This window comes from Agelaius tricolor, unplaced genomic scaffold (assembly GCF_023055355.1).
Source record: "Agelaius tricolor isolate 1412-34295 unplaced genomic scaffold, bAgeTri1.0.p SCAF_3, whole genome shotgun sequence".
NCBI classification, from domain to species: domain Eukaryota; kingdom Metazoa; phylum Chordata; class Aves; order Passeriformes; family Icteridae; genus Agelaius; species Agelaius tricolor.
In genome coordinates this window covers 50132339-50157025 of record NW_027269263.1, presented here as the reverse complement: position 1 = coordinate 50157025, position 24687 = coordinate 50132339, and the positions used below count along the sequence as shown (strand labels likewise).

Below are 24687 nucleotides of genomic sequence, written 5' to 3'. Positions count from 1 at the left end.
GGTCCATGGCCACATGTGTGAGGACATTCACTTGGCTACTTAGCTGTATTTGATTTTCTTGGTTGTAATACTGCTTGAGTAGATAAAACTAACACAGAAAAATGAAGGGAATTAGTGCGTCAAATTCTGCCTACTTCCAAGTTTTCATTTTCCTCTTTTCTAAGAGGAAAGGACCATTTGTTGTAGAGGCCTTTCACAAGCAGCCCTACTGTCATGCCCATGTTTACTAAGGTCTAACATGAAGAGAGAGATTTAATCTTCTTTAAAACTCCTAGCTGATCACAAAGGATGTATGAACCAGCTGATGATGTCACAACACCATATTAGAGAAGATTTTATTAACCCTAAAGAGCCCTCAGGCATCCACTGGTATGAATTTGATAAATTAAGGCAAGCCAGAGTGTGGAACACACCAATGCTCACTGCTTGCTCAGCTCAGCTCCTCAGCCTTCCCTGAGCATCTTCTCATGGGAAGTCATGCTTACCCCACTGCTAAGATCTGAGGTTACAGCATAAAGGGAATTTTCCCTGTACATAAATAATTTATGTCTCAAATCACTCTAATGATACCAAACACTAGTTATGGAAAGCAATTCAAAACCTGGAAGACACACAGCAAGTTCATAACATTAATCATATCAAATCCAGGTGATCAAAACCACTAATCCAGCCATAAAGCATAAGAGGCCATAAAACCCATTGAGAAACCTAAGGAAACATAGTTAATGTTCTGTTTTAAAGACTTGCAATGGCAATACTTAGTAGAAAAAGTAATTATAGTTATAGTGAGCTGTTCATTAAAAGAATCACACTCATTTCATCAAGTCTCCAAATATTCACTCATTTTTGTAAGGCCATAGTTTCACATCTGTTCTGGAAAATTCAGCAATTTGAATACAAAGCATTACCAGAGTGCTTGAAAGCCATATGGGGAGTCATGCTTGAAGTCTGTAAGGTGACATGACACCTAGAGTTTATATGTGTTCCTGGTGACCTAGCCCTCCCACTCTGCCAGCAGGCAGGACTTGATCTCAGTGTTCACAACATTCTCACTGCTGTGGTTTTACTTTTCTGATGAGTCTGATTGTTTATTTACAATATTAGTAATGCCTTCAAAAAAATCTTCCTGCATTGTATTTTCTTTCTTTAAAGGAAATTTGTGCTCTGTTGCAGAAATTTTCTTTCCTAATAATTACCTTTTGCACTAATGCATCATGTATGAAAAACTTCATTAATGATGTTGTCATGATACTTAGTCCAAATGGAGACTCACAGCAACTTAAGAGTAGCTTTGCTAACAGCACAGAAATATGCATTCATTCCATTTATTATGGAGCACTGCCAACAAATCTCTTCAACTTGACCCGAATTTAATGTGAACCACTATATCTAGGTCAGATGGCAGGGGGCACCTGGGGACAGCCCCAGCCCTGGGTGTAGGGCACCTCCCTGGGGATGGGGACAGGCCAGACCATGACATCAGCCTGCGAGTGGAGGTGGTTTGGTGGGACCCCCAGCGGGGACACGGCTGCAGGGCAGTGAGAGCTGCAGCTCAGGCAGGGCCAAGGCAGGAGCCTCTGCTGGAAGCAACTCCCCCCATCAGGGTTTGCCCCCACAGTGCCTGGGAGCCTCCCCCCAAGGTCGCTATGGGGAAGGGGCCACCTTTGGCTGCAGTGGCTCTGAGCTGGCCCCCAGTCTCAGCAGCCCAAGTGTCGTGACCTCCTGCAGATGCTCTCATAACCCTCACAGCAGAGCTCCCCATCAGGCTTTCCCAAACAAGCCCCTCACAAAGGCTGCATTGTTACTCTTGCATGGCTGGAGAACAACAGACAAGAGATGACAGCCATATGCACCCATCAGTTTGGCTGAGCACAATTTTCCAGGCACTGCTGGCTCTGTGGCCATGACAGTGCTAGTAAATGAACCATGCCTGCAGCACTTTGCTGGATCTATGGCTTTAGAGAAAACCTGAGTGAATGTTTTTCTGATTACATTTCGTGCCTGTGTTTTTTTTCTCCTTACAGTAGAGCACTACCATCTCTATGAAAACGAAAAGTCAAACTTGGCTCAAACCCAAAAATGTAAGGAGTTCCTTAGGAACAGCAAAATGTCTGGGTACATGCCAAAGTTGTACTACTTGTCAGCAGGAACTATCATGTATAAATGGGACTTTAAAAATGCCTAAAAAATCCTGCCATGGCCCAGGCTCCTGTGGACTAAATGCCCATGGTTTTCCAGGCAGTACAATTTTACTGTTATCAGCTGTGATATAGCAATGCAATAGTAATAGTGATTTTTCCATTAGGATCAGACTGAAGTGGATTAGGGGTTGGTACCACAAGTATCACTCTGACAAGAACCTCACAGCTGCTGGCACCATGCAAACACAGCAAGAGACTTTACCTGCTCCCCAGGAGCATGTGCTCCCAGGACATTGCAGGGAAAAACCAAAAACATTCTCAAACAGGACCTGAGCAATTCCATTCTTTGAATTTCATTTGTTTCACTGGCAGTCTATTTTGCTTCTCAAAGGTAAAAGCATATTCAAAATGCTTCAATGAAAGGTCTAAGAGCTGCATGCCTGGATCACTCTTAACTTTGCTGGGAAATACACCTCATTGCTTACTCATGATGCAGACTACAATGTAGAAAACTCCTGGTAAGAGAAGTAACAAGGGTAAGCATAAAGGAGCTCCCATCACAGAGTAAAACAGCAGCAGATAAAAATGATGAATCATTAAAACAGGTTCCTTGTCCCTGCTCACCTCCTAGTGGGATGCTGTTCCTGGTAGCTAAAAAGCATACATCAGTCCCATGCCTCAGAGCTGCAGATGGCTGCTAGATGAAAATACAATTTTCAGACATTTCTACTCCACAGGCTACAAAGGATCTGTGCACAAGAGCTGCTCATTAAGTGTTACTCCAGAAGTTTCAAAGAGTGTCTGTATGATGGCAGTCCTCCTCCCTTGATCTTTCTCCAACTCAGGCTTCTGAATTCTTATGAAGACTTAGGAGGAGATTTTAAACGCTGCTGTGCATTAAACTGCTTCTGGTATTGTTTGGCTTATACAACCAGTTGCCACCAGTGTATGCAGGAGATGGAGAATTAATCAGCAGAGACAGCAGGTGTTTTGAGCCCCTATTCTTTTCTGTGGTCCCTGCAGGGACCGTCAAAATACATGGCTATTTTATACCAAGATCCAGTGAATGATAGCATCTAACAGATGCTTCATCCTTTGAGAACTTTAGCTGTAACAGACCAGAAGCATCTGGTATTCACTTCTGAACAGCAGATCAGAAAGTAGGAAACTCAAAGAATCCCACCCAGCTCATATGCCCAGTAATTCCCAATTGAGATCAAAGTGCATCTTCTGAGCACATTTTGCAGGACACATTAGCATGCACCTCAGTAATATCCTATTTAAAAAAAAAGAAAATAATCAAGAAAGGAAGGTGTGAACCACATCTGGCCCACAGTAACACATTATCAGAAACCAACATTTGGTGAGTCTTCAATGCAACAAAAACTAATACTTAAAGGGACAATCTTGCTCTAAAATAGTCAGGGAGCATGTGAGCCCCATACACCTATTGGAACTTTGTCCAACTCAAAGATATATATGCTTGATGACCATCAGTCTGACTCTGGCTTTTAAAATCAGGCTGAGAAATGCAACTGCATTTAAAAACCAAAATCCTGTCCTTCAGAACAAAGCAGAGATGTCTGGTAAAATCCAAGAAGCTGTTAAGAAATAATTTGGTGACAGTAGTACAGTCAGATCAGCTCTGTGGCAACTCTGGGTTCAGAAAATGGGAGAAAGATTAGCATCTGTGGTCTGACTAACTTCCAAAACAAATTGTATCAGCAGCTATTATTACATGAAATGTACCTACAATACTAGTTTCATACAGATGCCTTTACCGAAAATAATATTTTCAGTATTGGTTATACATCTGGGAATACATATGAGGAAAATAAGACCATTATTGTGTAAAAAACAAACTCACAACCTTTATTTGTCACATTTCATGTACATGCAGAATGTATTTACATTTCTCTTTTAAGGCAAACAGAAATTGGGTTCTTATACCTGAGTTGCTTAGCACCAGTAGGAATAGCAAATAAAAATTTAGGAACTGTTGTCTCTTCTTTTGGAGTAGCAGCTGCAAAGTACTTCTGCTTTCACCTCACAGTTCTTTTAATGATCTCTACTGCCACTTGGAGCCATTTCTGCAGAATTCAATCTCTTCACAGAAACTCCTTGACCAAATTGATGTTGGCTTTGCTATTTGCTGACAGCACAGCAGTACATCTGTTTTTGCTGACATATGCATCAAGGTCTTCAGTTACTTTAAGAGTTCTGTATTTCTCCACTACCAAGAAAAGCTAACACTATATTTTTATGTTTTTCTCATGTGTGCTGGCTGCTTCTCCAATGCTAAGTAAAAATTAAGGGAGGGAAAAGTTCACCTCAGCCAGTGGAAGATTTTAGGGCTTGACTTTGTGGAAATGCTCACTGAAGGGTTAGCTTTTAGGGAAGAAAATGCAAAGCAGTTTTTCAATTAAAAAAATGCTCTCTCCTAGTCTGACTAACATTTGAGCCATCTGCATTATCTCCAGACTTTAGGCATTTGCTAGAATTTAGGACGTTGAAATCCATTTAAAATACAGAGACAGCATTTTCAAGTAAGTGTTTGACATTTTTCATTTCCCATTGACTCAGTCTATCAACACCACTAATTCCAAGAGGCACTTTTCTACCACAACTTTTAAGAAGACCAAAGAACACAATCCTAAGAAACAACATCTATCCTGTAAAAAATAAAAGTTTCTATGTAACACAGAAGTGTAGACCAAGCAGAAAGCCATAGTGCAAAATGGAGTATGATTCTTAAGTATGCCTTCCTCTGTGAGAAACCTGTAGTTTGGAAAAATATTTTGATTCAATATACATTCTCTGCTTTTTTTTTTAATGAATTCCTGAAACTGTCATTTTTAATGACTTGTCAAATACATGAATTTAAGTTTTCTCTTACTATTTAGTTTCTCTAGGTGTCCATCTCAGCTAATCAACTCTCATCACAAACAATTTTTAAACAAATGCTAATATTTAGAGGTGTTTAACTCAAACATTCATTGAAAGAAACAGAGTAACTGTGCCTTTATTAAACTTATGGTTTATATTGGATATTAAAGCAAAAAAAAACCCCAACTAATTTTTTCTTTTTTCCAGTTACTACCTGCTAGGATCAAAGGTCTTCTTTCACATTCGTTTCACTCAGTAGTAACACAGTGTATTACACTGGAAATAACCCACATCCAAACAGTCAACTGTGAAGATACCACCTTTAAGAAAGACAAGCAATTTCACACAGAAATTCTTCCCAAAGGTTTGCCAGTTCTTTTTCCCACCCCTTACAAACAAAGCACCCAAGAAAATACAATAACAGGACAGTAAGAGGAACTCAGGAAGCATCTAACCTATGTATCCCATCAGAAAGCTGACTCCTTCTGCTAAGGTACCTCTCCACAAAAGGTCTGAATGTTTTTCCAAGTAAGATGAGTTTAAATCGGTAAAAAAGAGAATAATTATTACTCTTCACCTGCTAGCAGCTTTGTACACTGTAAAAAAAACCAGCTTGCTGCAGGTATTCCTGATGAAGTCTATCATTTTGGTCCTCATTTCATTTCCTATAAAGTGACCCACATGCAGCTTTATTTTTAAAATCAGCACTGCTGATTGTCTGAGATAATTTCAATATTAAGATGCTGGAGAGCTTACAAAATTTTAGAAAATCTGAAGAAATTCTCCTTGTAAATCCTTGATCTCTAGTCTACTATACAAAGAAAATGCACTGTATTTAGGGAAAAATATTATACAGTGATTATATATCCAGTGACTGTTCACCTAGCAAGTTTATAAAATCTTGTCCTGCTATGCTGGTTACTTTGAAAAAAAATCTAGGACATCAACAATTCTGAGGTTCTCTTCCATTCACACAGGACAGGGGATGCAGGCACTCACTCACTCTGCTACCCACTGCAGTCCCTGAGGTAACAGGAGATGATTAGCCTTCCCAGGCATCTCAGCAAAGTGAAATATTCCACAGGAAGTCACATGAATACCCCTTGCATTCAAGACGGTTCAGTGGCCTTGGAGAGCAGTCACAGCACATCAGACATACTGTGTTCTCAGCTTGCCTGGGGTGGTAACTTGCTCTCTTCAGATGTCTGAGTTAAGAATTAATCCGGCTCTTTTGAGGATGGCACCAGGTTATTGCAGTCTGAGTCCTTTTGTGCAGAAGGAAGAAGTTTGTAGGCAGAAATAAGTTTCTGGATATTTTTGAAATGCTACGCCCAAAGGCACCAACTTCCACATGCAGAGTAAAGGACATTGTTACAGTGCAGATGAAACAGATTAATAGAGCTTATTTATAAGAAGTTTTATACACCTGAAATGTCACAAACATTTACAACTTCTCTGCCTTCCTCTGAGTTCTGAAAATACTGAGCCATTACACTGCTGTCTCCTTTGAGTCCAATGTCTGTGGTGGCTTGAAGTTCAGTATCTCTTTATATGTAATGCCTGCAAAACAACAGAATAGACATAGCATTGCTGTGGTCTAATCAGAAAAGGAGCTGCACAAACATGAATGAGCAAGGTGCAACCCCAGCATGGCTGGGCTCTGACCTAGGTCAGGAAGAGAGAGACCTCTTCAGGCAGAAAGAGAGGAAGAGTACAAAAAGTAAGGGAATCAAGGATGACTTTTTCACCATTTGAAGATTTGAAAAAGTAGCCCAATACTGAAATGATATAGGTGCTTTCAGAGGGATGTGAGCACTGACTTTTGAGTATAGTGGGCAATATCCTCAGCAAGAGTTACTGAGCACATTAGATTTAAGTTAGGGCCTCACTTAAAAGCCAAACTACAAACTTCTGACCTTAGATGAAAACAAGATTAGACTTAAATCTCTGCTGACACAGATATGTTTTTTTTTCCCTCAGAGACTCTAACTTTCAGGCCAGCAACCACTGCAATCCTGTAGAGGCAACAGTCACACAATCTCTTCACCTGCTCTATCCACCAAAAGGCAAGTTACAGAAATGGTTTATTTTCTATGTTCCAGAAGATGGGAGGACAGAAACATTAGGGAAATGGAGGATGGCCTCTGTTAGGAAGCAGAGAAGAAACCTTTAGAGATCCTTCCACAAGAACTTGGTAAGAGGAACACTGGTAGCATCAGTAGCATTTCTCTTAATGCTGTCTATTTACCCTGTTTTATCAAAAGCAGAGGAGTTAATTAAGGGGGATAATTTTTATTTCTGCATGGCCTTTCAATCTGGTTAATTCTGAAAACATCACAAAATTAAACTCACGCTTCCACTCATCTAGTGGAAGATCCATGTTATCAAATGTGTCATCGTATTTCTCAGCTTCAATTTCTTCCTCAGGATCGTGAATTGGTTCAAAGTAAGGATGCACCAAAGCCTCAGCTGCCGTGACTCGCTTCTCTGCATCCAGCACCAGCATCTTCTCCAAAAGGTTTACAGCTATTGCACAGAAAACCAACACTGTATTCAAATCACATACCTGATTCCACCTGTACACAGTAATACTGCCCTGGAGGTATTTCAAATAAATACATGGAGTAACAGAACAGAATCATTGCATGTCCATTTATAGCCAGTGGGGCCTCTTTGCATGACTGTTGTGAGCAAGCTGGGATGTGTACAAAGCCTGACGCAAGGCAGAGGTGCTCCCTTGCTTCTGTATGCAATACAGAAAACATCTCAGCTAATGACTCCTCAGCTTCTGGCTCCAGGACCACTGTGCCTGGGGCTTTCCCAGGTGTCTTGAACCACTGCCACTTATTGTGGTTCTAAGGTACATCACCCCCTGACAGCAGCTGAATGAACAGGTGAACAGGGAGTGAGAACTGCGCTCTGTGTCACCAAATCCAGACCAAGTACACTCTGAAGGTCACTAAGGCAGGTCAGCTGTCCATACTCAGACTCTCAGGGCTAACTTTATCTGCTATGTGGTTTTGATCTCAGCCTAAACAACCCATTAAAGTTCTGCATGTTCCCCTTCGGTGGATTCTGGATTCATTCCATTGCTAGACTGTCAAAGTGGACTAGTGTAAACAGGTATGATGAATGATTAATTTATTTTCTGTTTTTCTATCCTGAAAGGATGTTCTTGGATTTAGAGCAGCTGAAAGGAAGTAGAGGCAGTGTGGGAAGTGATGCTTCACCCCAAGAAGTGTGGGACGCTTCAACTTCTGCTTGCCATGTTGCATATTCTCTTTAAACTATTCCAGACCTGAAGCAGCCAGATGGCCACAGAAATGATAAAAGACATCCTAAGAACTAAATGGAAATGTGTAGCTTGCTGCAGCTACCCATCAGCTAACCATGTAGAAAGGGTAAGAGCTGTTTCTTAATCAGACTTATTTGTACCGTATCTGAACCTAAAATTTTAACTTCAATTAAGAAAATTCAATTATCCTAATTAATATTCTAATAAAACTGGCTTGTTAGTGTTTAGATCATTGGGGAATTGATAATGCTTAAGGAGAGTCATTTCAGAGCTCTGCCTGCCTCAGGTCATCTCACAGTTATGCACAGTTGGTAGGCTCTTCTGGCTGTTAAGATCTATGGAATCCAAGCCATTATTTCTCAGGAATGCACAGATGTTTCTCAGGATGTATTAATTCTATTACTAAAATGTCAGCTTTCCATTTTCTTGTATTTCAACTGCCAATCAGATTGGGCTTTCAGAATTGTAGTTCAAATACAGTACAGAAAAACTTTTATTACATTTACTTAATATGCTAGGGCTCTTGAGAAAACTGCTCAAGTAAAACCAATAAGCAGGTACTAGATTGAAACCTAAAACACAACATACTAATTTTTTTTATGCTTCTAAGAAACAACTGATTCCTGGCAGGGTTTAAACTTCAGTTTCCACAATCAAAATGATGAATTATGGAAAGGAAGAGACAGAATAGCCCAAGAACCACCACGTCCCCTGTCACATGACTGAATTACAATGCAGCTGCCTCCAATGCAAACACAAGAACAAGCTGCACACATACACACAAACAGCCTTACCCAAAGGATTTGCATACTTCAAGATGGATGCAAAATCTTTCTTCTGGACTTTTGGGAGGCTTTTGATATAATTTTTTGCCTTAAAAGAAACATGGATATTAAATTAGATCATTGCCACCTTTGTAATGAGACAACATTAACTCTATGCTTAATACCTTTCTCAACAATATTTTGACAGCATGTTGTACAAATGCAATTTTTCTGATGATATTCACCTTCTTCCTGAATGGAATCTTTTTAAATCACTTTAAAACCATGATTTAGAAATTATAATGTGAAGTTTTAATTATTAGTGCTCCATATTTAGTATATTTATCCAAATAAATATGTGTGAATTATTTGAAAGAATGTCATACTGAGTTTACAGCAATATCTAGAAGTGAACCTTATACAGTAATTCCTTTACATTAAAACTGAACAGTTACATTAATGAATAAATTTAGGTTCTTTATAGGAAGGGCCTCAGGATTCTAGAAGGACATTTACATAGGACAGGAAAGAGACATTTGCAAAAAACTGGGTTTTCTGAATATCTCTGTGCTTTTAGTACCTTTACAATAAAAGCTGCCATGTATCACCTCTGCTGTTTATATGGTACACACTGGAATCCTGAAATATTTAAATTATGTTCTGATAATTTTCTGTCATTCCATCCTCCATTTCCAGTAGCTACTGTGGGTGCACAAATCATGTCAAGGCAGAGAAGGACCATCAGGGGCCATATCAGTAGTCAATATGTATTACCTCAGCCTAAGAACTGAGCATGGCTCAAAGGAAAAATAAGACATGGAAAACCAACTGACAAATCAGAATACTCACATCTTGACTGTGCAATTTTTGAACAAAATCTTGCGTTGGTGTACCTGTTATTTTCATTATTTCTGTGAGTTGGTCCAGATCTGAATACCAGAAATAAGGAACAAATTCTTTCACTATTAAGAAAGTAAGCATCCTGCAAAAGTAATGCATTTCTTTGCTGTTGGAGAATAATATAAAAATTTTAATTCAATGACTGAACAGAAGATTTATAAAAGATGAAAGTTCTCCATTTCTCTTAAAAAAGGCAAAGAAAATATCCTATAATTTGGGAACACATAATTGAATCATCTGCAAAATTTTCTAAAATCATAAGGCTTGTTCTGTATTGTTTGGACAAAAATCAGTCCAAGAATATTAAGAGTATCTAAACAATCAACACGTTTTGCATGCACTAGGAAAAAAATGGCTTTTCTTTTATCACAGAGCCTTCTACTTGATGATTTGGGATGTGATTTTAAGATCTCTACTGAAAAAAAATCAGAAATACAAGTTTTAATTGGCAGGTGTGCAAAAGTGGTACAGATATAAAATAATGATTTAATGAGAAAGTTGCAAGCCATTTTACTATTAATTTCAATTTATACTCATCTGTTTTTGAACAGACTTACTGTATCACATAACAACCTCTCATAATTTTCTTACATCAGTATCATAAATTCACTGAAGGATACGATCATTTCCCTTGAACAGAGGTCTCCCTGTTATCATCTCAGCCATTATACAGCCCACAGACCAGATGTCAACTGAAAAAAAGACCAGGAGGCACATTAACCTGTCTGTTTAAATGTACATAAAGTTTAATTTAAAACATATTTTAAATAAGTATAAAAATTACCTTCATAGCCTGTTATAAAATAAACGTGTGCCTTGCCAAGTATGATGAACAGCACAGGTAAAACTACCAGACTTTCTAATGAGCAAACTGGAGATAATCTCATAATATGCAGAATGAATTTCTCAGTAACAGGCAGAGGAAGTAAATTTTCAGTACTCTCAAAAACTTCCATAGTGTTATTTGAATTCCCTCCAATTGCCATTTCTCCCTGTCTGTTCAAATTAAAATCATCACACCTTTATAGGAGCACAAGAAGAGAGACCAGACTGTCCTGTCTGTATAATTTGAATAATTTTTTCTAATAACCTTGGCACTTTCTGTTACTCTCAGAAAACATATATAAAAATCCCCAAACTCACAACCACATGATTACCTGCAATTTATCTACAAGGAAATGCTGCATAATTATACGGTCATTTCCACCTTCATTTCAGAAACAAAGCCTTGTGTATATCTCACCTGATCCAGTGAATGCTTCAGCTCTGTTAAGATAATTTTGAGGAGACACTGACCTGTCTGAGTATAATGCATCCAGTTAAGAATGACCTCTGGGGCTCTGTACCACCTTGTAACCACATAGCCAGTCATCTCACTGTCTGTATGCCTTGCCAATCCAAAATCCAGGATCTGTAGTGGAAGCACAAAGCACGTTAGATCAGATAGCTTGTTATCTAGTTCATACAGTTGTTTACAACTGTAAGAAAAAAACAAAACTGGAGCAATCTGCAGAGATTAGTTTATTTTTGTATCTTTTTCTCATTGAAGTGTCTTGTTCTCATTTTAAAAATCAAGACAGAGGTAGCAGAGAGATTTGAATAACTTTTTTTCAAGTTACATACTTCTATGGCACCATCAAAAGCTGTAAGACCAGTAAAGAAAATAATAAATTATTCACTTATTAATTAAAAAGATACTGGACACATTTAATACAAAAAATTCCCTGACCACAGAATCACCATTGTATCAAGTTACAGCTAAAAGAACAGCACCCATTTTAAACAATGCCCACTGCTCATATCCCAGGAGGCACATTATTCAAGAGTGTGTTCCAACAATATTCTGAAGAAAGAAGGTATTGTTATTTCTACTTTATGAATAACTCATACAAGGGAAGACTTCCTCTAGGTCACATTGAAAACTGGCAACAAGAGTATGGAATTACCATCACTTAGTCCCATCAGGACTTCTCCAACCTCCAGCATCAATTACAGAAAAACCTTTTGAAACAAATGCAAGAACCGTGGAATTTTTTTTAAGTGCTATGCACAATTCAGCTTATTTTTAAGAATCTCAGATATTTCTCTCTAGATACAGCAATCTGTACAGCAGCAAGATTAAAAATGAATGTTATGGCCTTTTGTCAACTTCTACAAAATCTGCCTTAAGAAGCACCACCTGTACGGACCATGGGAAGATGCAGAAATCAGCAAGAAAACTCCATTCCTGGAACAACAATCAGCTTGTATTTATTGGAAAGCTCATGCTTCTAACAAGAACAGGGAGGCATGGGTAAGTCAAGTTCTACTGAAGATAAACCATGGTGACACACAGGTGTCACAAACATGAAGCTTGCATGAGCAGCCACAGTTTGCCATGTGAATCACTGCACATGTTTATTGATAGGGCAGGGGTTTTAATAGGGACACCTGAGCATTCCTATGCCAAGAGTCATGTTTTTGTAATGCTCTCTGCAATTAAGCATTCTAAGATATTTCAGGAAAGTTTCATCATTCCCTGGCACTAACAGAAAAAGGAAAACTATATTTTCATTCACAAATCAAGAATACAAAATGTTATGGCTTATCTTTATTGCCATACTGGAAATATAATTTCCATGTTTTCCTCATAACTGCTGATTACCAATCAATTTAAAAACAGGAACAGAATGCAAAGGGAGACATTTTTTATTCATACCAATTAAATGCACTTGATTGTGGCTGATTCTTTGGGTACTGAAGATTCACCAGATGCAATTTTTTTGTAGATATAATTTTTGTATAAACCTTTATATATGGCTTTTATTGTACATATTCAGCACATGAATTTTCCCAGTATGACAGCAGGGAGGGTGGAAGAAAAAAAAACCAGGCCAAATCCAGGTGTGGTACAGTCTATTCTGTCACAGTCTTTTAGGCATTTATCTACCAAGGCTTGTGACATGTAAAGTTGGAAACAGCTAAAATATAATTTGGTTTTGTAGATTTGTAGAAGTAGAAAACGACAGCAAGCATTTTTTGTGTATTATGCTTTAACTTCATGATTTATTTTCATTTACATTTCATTAAGCTCAGGAACAAGGGTATCCTATTTGTACTTAACAAGGTACCATTTCAACAACTATCCTCATATAAAACTTTTATTCTCACACTCCAATCTTCAACTTTTCAGCTTGAACTTCCACAGCAATTTTCAGAGCATGTTTGAAAATCCTTCTTATAATTTGTGAATTATGAAACAATGACCCAATTTCCTTCAGCTCAAGGATAGGTCTCCTTTGACTCAGCAAACTTAATTTTCCTAATTTTTTTCATTAACTAACAAAAATAACTTGAGACTACAGAAAGGGCAGTGATTTCCCCTCATACACCCTCCACTGTCACTTTTCTGATACCTATGTAGGAGTTGAGAGAAAAACGAGTATCAGAAAGCTCACTGGGAAAAAACTGATAGCTAATTAATTACCCTTCCAAGGAATTGTTCCAACTTGCCTCCAGTCTCATCATCACTGGAGCTGATACAAGGGAAGCTGCCGAGTGCACAGACATGGGGGAAAATGGTTGCACTATATCTGGCAGCACGATCCTGTGCCTGCATAAACTGACTTTGAGAGTGTGCAGAAAAAGATTTGTTAAATAAGTAGATACAGATCAGGAGACACCTGGCCTGCATCTCAAAATATAATTGTACAGCTGATGTAGAGAAAGACATCCATATACAACTGTTTTTTCTAGACTGTCTTATTTTCCCATCAGTGTGGGATCCATTCACAATTTGTCCACCTCCAAGCCAGGAAAGTCAATGGCTTTTTGTGTTTGATATGAAAACATTAAAATTACAGAACCCTGGAACACTTGAGTCAGTCTCCAAAGACCAAAATTTGTATGACAGTATCTACATGCAAGAATATATTTTGTGTGTTGCAGGCTAAAAACCACTCTTGTAGTGCTCTGCATCACATTTTATTTTATTCCATTAAGGGTGTCCTTCACAACCTTTGAGCTTCTGTATCTCCCAGCTTGTAGAGTAAGACTTTTTCTATTTATTTAAAGCTGAAATTCTCACATAACTGAATCACTCCCATCAACTCTTATGTCTCTTTTAGGGACAAAACCTTTGCCATAAGATCTGATGTGTCCTTACACACCAGGACACAAAAGTCCCCCTTCAAATTCCCTGTTGTTCTGTCAGGATGTACAGGCCAATTGTGATTCAAGAGCAAAAAGCCTGGCCCAACACAGAAACCAGCCAGCATGTCCACAGCTGCTGCATCTGTTGTCTTCTGTCTTCTAACATGTCTGACTGGTTTTTCAAATAAACATACCTTACCTTCAATTCACAGTCTTCATTTACTGCCAAGTTTCCAGGCTTTAGATCCTGCAACCAGATTTTAAATGAATGTTTTGAGGTTTTTTTTGATTTTACAGCAAGACAATAAAGTTCTCTTTTTTGCTATCCTTCCTTCTTTCTTTCTGGTTTTACAGTTTTTATGTAGCCATTTTGAACAGCAACAGATAAAATGATGTCATAACACAAATAATACAAAGAAGGATGCAAACTTGCATATTTGGCCTTTTTCCACTATACTTCCCCTGCAAGAAAAATCAATTTTTTTTCCTGATATAAGTCAGGAAAATGCTTGCCAGTGAAGGAATTCACTAATTTTTCTATGAGAGGGGTTTAGACATAAACTTGTTTCATTTAATATTAAGACCACAAGGTTAACAATTCACATATATAGTTCTGGACTCTACATGTTGCATATTAAAATATGCATTATAAAAATTCCTTACCCTGATAGACTTAGAAGGAGTAATGAAAGAATCAAACAAGATTTTACATAAAACTCTATGCTCTCTTCTGTCGAAAAATCAATTTCCTAAGAAAGTCAACACAACTGCAACATGAAAGAAGTATTCCCTTAAGTCTCTTAAGCCACCTTAGAGACTTCCAATGATCTTCCACAGTTGTAAAGTTTAGCAAAGGGAAGACTACTGGCAAGGACTAAGATGATATTGCAACATCAATGGCTCAGAAATACATTATTAGATATACATTTTCCTTCAGCTTTTTCAGACCTTTGTTTGATACACTTTAGCACAAGATCTTTAGAAGTATCTTCTCTCTGAACTTTTTAACAAGGGATCCACCTGTTTTATACAAAGATCTTTTAAGATCAGAGGGGCCTTGGAGAGAAACAATTTGGTGCAAAAAACCATAATGAAACCAAGAAGCTCAAGGGTCATCAAGAGAGATCTTAGAAGAAAACTAAGCAAGGGTAAGTTTAGACCATGATCCCAGCAGTTGCAAAAATAAAAATATAAATATTTTACATTATTTTGTCAGTTGTGTATTTTCCATGTCCAGTTTAAAGCTGATACAATGTGCACTGTCTATGGTGCTCCTGACACTTTATTAAAAATGGACAATTTCTACTGTTCTAACACAGTTTTGGGGGAAGAGATACTGCTTGGTACCACAAAGGCATCATTCAGAACTCCTTCTTCACAGTGCAGAAGTGATTTCAAGTGGACTTTATACAGAGAAGGGATTAAAAAAGAAACAAATGCTTAATTTCTCTCAGAAAAAAAAAAAAAAACCAAAAAAAACCTGAGGTTCTTAAGTCTCTATAATTTTGGGCAATTTTTTTTAGTTTCTATGGTTCCCCCAAAACTTTGAACACTAATAAAACATTTAAAGCAAACCTGAACATTGTTTTTAAAAGTTTAATCTTCATTTAAAAACTAACAAACAAAAATCCCCCAACTCTTGTCTTTCTCAATTTAGACATTATTTGCTCTTGTGGAGACTTACAACTCAGTTTCAAAAAGTAATCTAGGAACCCCAAATCTAAGCTGTATTCAGTGCAACTTGAGTGCCAGCTTACACTGACACAGCCATGCCACCTTTTGTTCCCACTGAAGAAGAAATCAAAGGCACCAACAAACTGAGAAAACCTATAAACTGAATTTCAGGCCTATTTATAAGCATGCTTATACACAAACATCACTCACATTATCAAAATATAAACATCTTTCATGTTTTTCCACTTACCCTGTGAATTATGCCTGATGAGTGAATATACTGCAAAAAGAGAAAGTATTTTTTTAGTCAAGGTCTTGAGTTTAAAAGTGGCCTGGGGTAGGAGAGAAAATACTTTTACATGGTGCTAAAGCAAACTGAAATTAGAAAAAATTTATTTGTTGCACAGAAGACCCCTTTAGCTATGGTTTTAATGTTTATTTAATGTTCATTAGTATTTTGTCCTTTCCCTCTTAATAATGAGAAACCACTAATTCAGTTTGAGTACTGCAACTGATATATGTGTATCAGAAAGAAACACGGTATTTTATACATCAGAAATGCTCTCCTACCATAGGTGTCTCTGGTGTGCCACCATAGTTTAGATTCATATGCTTCAGCAGTACTGGCTTTTAAGAGATCATTAGGACTGGGATGAAGGACAGTCAAGGTCTTATCTGAGAATTTTTGCTACATGCATCAGTATTTCCTCAATGGAAAATGGAAAGGTCAAGTTCAAAGACATTCTCTTTACTTGCATATTTTCATCACCCAGTCAGTGACCTATTTAAAGGCTCACAAAAGCCAAACCACCAAACTGAACACCCAGGACTAGTTCTTTCAGGATGACACCTGACAAAATACAGATGTTCAAACCCATGACTGTCACCAAATGCTCCCCACTGTGGAACGCAGTTTCTCTCACCACTGAATGATACCCTAGAAGAGACTCTTTTCATCACAGTCAATAAAGGGAACTTCTAGTAACTAGTTCAGATAAATGCATCTCTTGCAAAGATTGAAATGCAGAAAGCTGTTCTGAACTGAGGACATGGTTTCCAAGAGCAGCCTGGATGTGCTAATCCCTTCAGGGGTGGGGAACTGATCTGAAACCCCCACAGACCATACTAGTGATGCTAAAAAACACAAGAACAATAAAAGTATTTTAAAAAAAGACTTGGGAAAAGATGAAGAAGATGCAAATCCTCCAGCTTCACCTGAAGAATTTTCATTTTATTCCACTCTGAAGAATGGGACAAGTGGCAACAGAGTCACTAGGAACTAGCTGGCAGAGCCAGAGAGGACCAACCAAGAATAGTCAGCAGAAACACACAGAAGAAAGGAGCTTTGCAGGATAATTGCAAATCAGCCACAGCAATGACCATCTTCCCCAGCAGCCCTCAGGATGGGCAATTAAGCTCACAAATGCAACAGTCCCTCTGCAAAAGGGTCCTCATAATCCAGCAGATGAGGAACACCAAGACAAAGAAAGCAAAGCTACAGAACAAAAAACTTCTTCAGACAGAACCAATGTGCCTTTCAGTCTTAGATTTCTGAATTTAAAACACAACCCATACAACCTAAGCAGCACAAGATCTGCACTTATGGTGCCAAGCTTTTAAAGCAGTGACTGAAAAAATCTCTGACAGTTAGTCCTCTCCTACACCTGACCAGCCACACCAGATGTGGTCTCATAGGTTCTGAAAAGACGGATGGGGGGAAAAGCCCCCACTTCCTTTGACCCTGTGCCTACAACTTTACCAATCCAGCCCAGGCCATGGTAGGGCCCTGCTGCTGCAGGGTCACACTGCTGTGCCAGAGCCCAGGCCTGTCCTGGCAGCTGCAGTACACCAGCTCCTGCTGCAGATTACTTATAGATTGGGCAAGGTTTAACATCACCCATAGGAAATGCCAAAGCCTCTCACAGGATTTCCTGGGGCTGACACAAGACTTTGAGGGCACACGGCTGCTTCACAGAATGTTTTCTGTAAAACCACTACAGCAAACACAAAACTACAAAATGTTTTATCTGTTATGGATGTGCATGAAGTGAATTGGGACAGGAGGAGGAGGAAGTTTGTCAATTGTACATGGAGACCATGTGCACTTTAAAAAATAAAACAACAAACCCAAACCAGAAATGTAACTGTAAATAGCTAAACTCCCACTGAGTTAAGAAAAAGATGTCCTCTGTTATCGCTATCTTGATCAAGGATATCACAGTATCTACTTGCATTCTAAATTATTGCAATATCTTCTAACTGAAGCCTCTTGATTTTCCAGAACAGATGCTTAAAATATTCTATAGTTGGTTAGTGTTGCTAAGACTGTACACAGTAAGGAAATAGCTGGCAGACCCAGTCATTTGGCACCTAAGAATGTGGAATGTAGAAACAGGAATTAAAAGGTCTGCACCCTTCAAAATTTCTGTTAAAGAAAATCTCACCTCTTTGGGGGGAAGAGTGTGATTTTGCTGTCATTCTCACCCCACTGAAGGTTTTATGAATGTTCACAGCACCAAAATCATGTTAACACTGTGGGGAAAGCTCCTATGTTTTCTGAACGCTCCTCTTAACATAACACTACTGAGATTACCTGAATTAGGAGTTATTCCTAATTGTAATGCACACATCAGCCTTTCTGTAAGCTGAAATACTGGTGCTGGGCTGCAATGTTTCTTTAACAATAGCAGTGTTTTTTTAATTGCATTTCATAATCTCCTGGCAGGTAGCAACACTGGAACTGTGCCAGTCTTCATTCAGAAGGTTTTCTATTTCTGTTCAACAGGATTCTGAAATGGGATCCCGTTCTTACTGGTTCTCCTCATTAAATTATCCATCTATTGACAGATATTTCATTCTTAACGATTCAGAACAGAGTAGTCATATCCTTCACAATGTTTCTACCACTTCACCTGAACCATAATTTATTCAAGAACCCAGTTAACACAAGTGAAGTTCCTTGGAGCATGGGAGCTCTGCGCATTATCCTAAAGACAATTTTGATAGCATGCATAAATCCTGGAATGCAAACTTCAGATCATGCTAGGAAGTCATCCAACAATCACCTAAATTTTAAACATTCATTTCTTTCTATGTAATCTCCTCACAAAATAAAAAGCTAATCAAAAGGGAATTAGCAAAGACTCGGGAGAATGTGTTCTAGGCAACATGCAAAATGAAAATGAGAAGCATCTTGGCGGGGTAGTAAAAACTGAAGAGGAAATGAGTCAGAGGGGGAAGGGAAAGCAGAGAAGCAGAAAAATCCAGCAAAAATGTGAACAAAAGCCAGTAAATACAAATGAGAAAAGGAGAGAATTAGAGTAGTACATCTTACCATAAATATGGCAAGAGAAGCTTGAACAGGTGTTTGCATGGCCCAAGAGCTGTCTGTCCCTTCCCAAGCACTATGAATAAAGAGAGAGGACTGACAGCCACCTCCCCCAGACCTCTATGAACAGGAGCCCAGCTGGCATTCCTGCAGAACAGGGACCCAAGACTGAAAGCTGCAGTCTCTTTCCACCTACATATACAGACATTTATGTTTAGCTTGCCTTCTGTACTCTTTGACAATACACAGCTTTTCTGTCAAACAATAACAAAAAAGAAATTATGAAAGTCCTTCCAAGATGCAAGCTCACATGTAAGTAAAATTTAATACCAGACTAAGGCCCGACTAGGCAACAGGCAAAGGAGAGGTAAGCCATTGTTTTTTAAGTGGTGTCACATCACATTGAATTACAAGGCTCACCTTGTAATTAGAAAGAAAATTAATATTTCATTCTCTGTAGAAAAAAAGACAGTAAAATTATAAGAACTGACAAAAAAAGAACTGTACAGACTTGCAGAGCAAAGGCTGAAGATTAAAATCTTCATTAACTCAGTCTTGACCTCAATTTTACAGGTTTTTTTAAAATCAAGGCTGTTGAGCCCTTTGTATACAACTAATCCAGAACCAGCCTACAGACAGAATGTAGAAATGAAGCCTGCAAGGAAACAGCAGTGGGGGGGGGGCTTAGAAAAAACCCCCTTATCCCTTCAAAGTACATCAGTCACACAGTTCTCCCTTACACAGGTTAAACTGTCACATGTAAACAGGTTGTTACAGATAACATATGCAATGTGACAAAAATGATGAACAGCCTTTTTGCCTTTGACCAGACATAAATACAGATACCATAAAGTTCTTATATACTTTACAAAGGACAAATGCATATTGCACGTTACATCTTTAACACCAAAAAAAACCCCTCAAAATAGACACCATCAAAGTTAAAAGGTGAAAAACAAAGTCATCATACAAAGGAGAGGGTAAGCTTGAGAAGCTGAATGAGTTTTACCACAAAGATCTACAGTGGCATTCTCCCTCTTCCAAGGTATTGCAAGCATTTTTCCCTTATAATGCCTCTACTGAGTTCTAGCTAAATGTATGTTTGTTCCCCATGCCCCACCAAAAAAGCATCCAAGTAAACACAGATGGGCTGTCTTTAACCCAGATACAGTAGACCTTAAAAAGTACAAGACTTTCATGAAAAACTTGGCTAACCCTTTCTTAAACAGCTAATTTACTGATATCTGTAAAAGAATAAACAAATTACTGACTCATTTTCTTTCTTGTCTGCATGTTAGCAACACTGCTTTCAGCTTAACATATTTCCTAGCACAGACAGGGCTACAAGAATGTGCCTCAAACACTGGACTATTCCTATTTCTTAAAAATATTTTCAGCTAGGTGTATACTTTTCTCTGAAATGGTTCAATGAGAATCCAAAATTTAATGGAACAGGTACAGTAAAGACTGTTCTCCAGAGTTTGCTGTGTAATAAGAAATGACAAAACAGTCTAGTAGCGAAATAATATTTTATTTCCTGCTGGTAATTTTGAGGTACATACAGTTTTACTCTCAAAAACATGGGGTAAGAAACTATTCAGGTAAACCACTTCTTACAGAACATTTATCACAGTTACTATCTCAGCATCCCTGCTGGTAGCTGTTGCCATGTAACTGCTTTTATTTTTATGTTCCTCCCACAGGACACAGTCCTTCTTGAACTCTGTCAACTTCTTTACACAGGATGCAGTCCTTCAGAGTGGACTGCTGCAGTGTGGGCCCCCCAAGGGCCACAGGTCTCATCACTAAACCTGCCAGGGGCCTGCTCCAGCACTGGCTTTCCATGGGCTGCAGCCTCATTTAGGCCACATCCCTGGGCCCCAGGATGGGGGAGCCATGGCTGCTGTCTGGATATCTGCTCTGTCGTGGTCCTCCATGGGTTGCAGAGGAGCAATCTGTGCCACCATGGTCTCCATGGCCTGCAGGGAAATCTCTACTCCAGCACCTGTAGCATCTTCTCCCCCTCTATCCTCACTGACCATGGTGCCTGCAGGGCTGCTTCACATTTTTTCACTCCCCTCTCACAGCTGATGTCAACATTTTTTTACCCCTCCTTAAATGTATTGCCACAGATATGCCATGAATACTGGGTCAGCTGGGTCAGCTTTAGCCAGCAGTGGGTCTGCTTTGCAGCCAGCTGGAACTTTGTTCAACATGGAAGCAGTTCCTGGTGTCTTCTCACAGCAGCCGCCCCTGCAGCCTTCACTAACAAACAAACCTTTCCACAAACCTGCCCAATATATCCTCATAAATTCCTGCTCTGTTTTCTTCCCATGTATGTCAACCACACCCAGTTGCTCCACATTTGTCTTCCACATTTACTGATCCAACAGACTTCAGCATCAGCCTTTGGAGCCACAAGTTCTGCTCTGCTGGCCTCTGTCATAGAGTGTCTGTCACTAGGCCCAAAATGTTTCTAAGACATTTCACCAGAATTAAATTAATTATTCATCCTTTCCACTACACTCAACCTAAGCTAATTCTTTACAGTTCATATACTGCTTGCCTGTAAAGTCAGCAGAAATACAGTTTTTCATCCCTGGTGAATAGCATGTCTCTCCTAGAAATTTGCTTCCCAGACTGGAACTTAAACAGACCACTCCACTTTACACAGTCCTTAAGACAACACTTATTAGGACATGGCTTTGTGACTAGGGAGCTAATTACAGAACTGAAATCATAACTCCACATTCAGAATCCAGGTTAGAGGTGAATTTCCTCCAGTTTAAATCAAACCATTTTCCCCAAACCTGGCTTTAGTTTACCTGACTTGAGCACCGACATTTGTAAAATGGGAATTGTAGCACTTAAATGCACAACTGTAGAACACAAAAGATAATGACTTAGCACATGTAAAAGGCTATGTGAGCAAAAATCTACTAAAATAAGAACACAAAATCCAGGATAGGGTCAAAGAGAAATCAATAATGCAGGACTCAACAAGAAAATGTATTTATTACATTTTGTGATGGGAGTAAAACAATTTACTTGCCCTTCTGTATCTGTTAAGTGCTGAGGGACAACAGAATCGTGGTTATTCTGTTCCTGATGTCATTGTCCAGGCACAGCATGCTGTGCTGCTATTTAATTATTTTTTAATAGTGTTTGGCAATGCAAGTATAGATCTGGATGAATCCACATCCTGATGGAAGTGCCAGATGTTCCTGTATCAAAATCAGGTCTATATTTCCACTGCACAAGCAAACCCCTACACTGACTTCACTTATCTGTACAAGCACAGAGGAAAGTTCTGTCCATACACTGTGTGGTTACAGGACCATAAAACCAAAACTGTACAGTGCCAGCAGCAGCCAAGGAATGACACACAATTTAAGACAGTGCCATTCCATAGCCTCCTTATGTCTCCAGAGCAGCAAAGAGAATTCAACAGCCTTTACTGCAGGAGAGCCTGGATAAAACCTGAGACCTAGGTCAAGGGTTTTCTTTTCTTGGAATTGTGTCACCAAAAGAAAAAAGTAGTATACCCAAAAAGTAAACACAGTAATTTAAGAACTGTAGTACTAATATGGACCAAGAATCATTTTCACATCGTATTAACATAGGTTATAGATAAAACCAGTGAGCTTAAGGAATATCTTCTTTTTGTGTTATAAAACCATGAACTTCAATATGCTCAGTCCAATTTTTAAAAGCCAAACAGCACAAAAAAGGAGTAGCAAAATTAAACAGTATTTAGCAAAAGATGAGGAAGAAACACACGCGAAGTATATGACAGCTAATACATTTAGAATCATTCTTGTGAGAGTTAGTAAAATTCAAGATTATGTTTTTACATTATTTGCTATAGCTGTAAGGTCTGCAGTCCACATAGTACAGTATCTAAGAGATAAAATAAAGATGAATATAAACATTATTTCTGAGAAGGAATGGAGGATTAACAGTCAGGCTTACTATGTGAAAAGACAAAGAAAATCATGAACAAGACCAACAACTAACTTATACATGGCATTTGGTTATACTTTTTATTTAAGAAAATGATATATCAAAATCATTATTCTTCCCAAGACTTACTGGAAGAGCTTCAAGATGAAGCTTTCCTACACAGTCCAAAACAAGACAAATCTGCATGGGCCATTACAGTCTTTTATGAGTGTTTTTCTATCTTCACAGTGTAAAACATCAGCACACAATAAACAGACACTAGTTAAGTCAAGAGCAAGGAAAGGTGACAGGAGACAAGAACTCCTAGGGAAACCAAAACATAAAAAAGCATACATGAGATAGAAGCAGAGTCAGATCACCCTGCAGGAATGTGGAGATACTGCCCAAGTGTGCAGAGATGGAATCTGGAAAGGCAAAGCCCTCTTGTCCTGAATATGGTAAGAGACACAAAGGTCAAAAGGAAGGACTTCTACATGTAAACTGGGAGCAAAAACAAAACTAGGGAGAATACAGCCAATTGCACCAGGGGCATGAAAAAGCCAAGGTACTCAATGCCTTCTTTTAATCCATCATTACTGGTAGTATTTGCCGAATCACAGGTCCCTGAAACTGCTGGAAAAGGAAGGACCAAGGAAGACTTAACCCTCAATGGTGGAGGATCAAACAAGGAATATCTGAACAAACATAAATTTAACATTTAAACAAACACCCTGATGGGATGCACTCATGAATTCTAAGAGAAGCTGGCCAATGTCATCAGGAGTCCACTTAAAAGTATGTGAAAGGTCATGGTGATCAGGAGATGTTCCTTATGATTGCAAGAAAGCAAATATTGCTCATGTCTTCAAAAGGGTATTGAAGAAGAGGATCAAAGAAGATCAGTCAGCTGCACCTCACTCCCTGGGAATGTGATAAGCAAGTAATTCTGGAAACCATTTCCAAAAATTACAAGGACAAAGAACTGATTGGCAGTAATCAACATGGATTTACAGAAGAAAATCATGCTTGACAGCCTGCTAGCCCTCTATGATAAGACAACTGGACTGGTGCATGACAGGAGGGCAGACAGTGTTGTTTACCTTGTCTCTTGTAAGGCTTTTGAAGCTCTCATAACACCCTGAGAGACAGTGGAAGTAGGAGTAAGATTAATGGACAGTGACTGAGCTGCCTGGATCAACGTTGACTGAACTTTGATCAAACAGCTGTGATCAGTGGCAGGAAGTCCAGCTGGAGGCCCATCACCAGCAGTGTCCCCCTTAGGGATGGTACTGAAGTCAGATCTGTTTATCATTTTCATTACTGACCTGGATGATGAGACAGAGGGCTCCCTCAGCAACTCAGCAAATGATGCAGAACGGACAATAATGTTAACACCAGATGATTGTGCTGCCATTTAGTGAGACCTCCACAGGCTAAGGAAATGGGCTGACAGGAACCCACCAAAGTTCACAAAATCCTGGGAGGGAATAATGCCATGCACCAGACAAGGCTGGAGATTGACCAGCTTGGCAGAAAAGGACCTGTGCCCTTGCACCAAAGACAACCAAAAGCCTCATGCATTGGGCAGAGGATTGCCAGCACCTTGAAGATGATCCTTAACCTTTT

General features: G+C 38.9%; 1 protein-coding gene across 2 annotated transcripts in view; it reads right to left on the bottom strand.

Annotated features, from left to right (window-relative positions):
• Window positions 1-3984: 3984 nt before the first annotated feature.
• MAPK12 (mitogen-activated protein kinase 12) overlaps window positions 3985-24687 on the bottom strand; it is a 33883-nt gene continuing 13180 nt past the window's right edge. For both annotated transcript variants that reach the window (XM_071423803.1, XM_071423804.1), the window contains exons 5-12: window positions 16042-16071; window positions 14317-14364; window positions 11283-11397; window positions 10607-10678; window positions 9936-10015; window positions 9117-9195; window positions 7380-7553; window positions 3985-6587 (exon numbers count right to left, since the gene is read on the bottom strand). In XM_071423803.1, coding sequence (XP_071279904.1) covers window positions 6517-6587; window positions 7380-7553; window positions 9117-9195; window positions 9936-10015; window positions 10607-10678; window positions 11283-11397; window positions 14317-14364; window positions 16042-16071 — 669 coding nt within the window. In that variant the 3' untranslated portion in view covers window positions 3985-6516. The remainder of the gene's footprint in view (window positions 6588-7379; window positions 7554-9116; window positions 9196-9935; window positions 10016-10606; window positions 10679-11282; window positions 11398-14316; window positions 14365-16041; window positions 16072-24687) is intronic.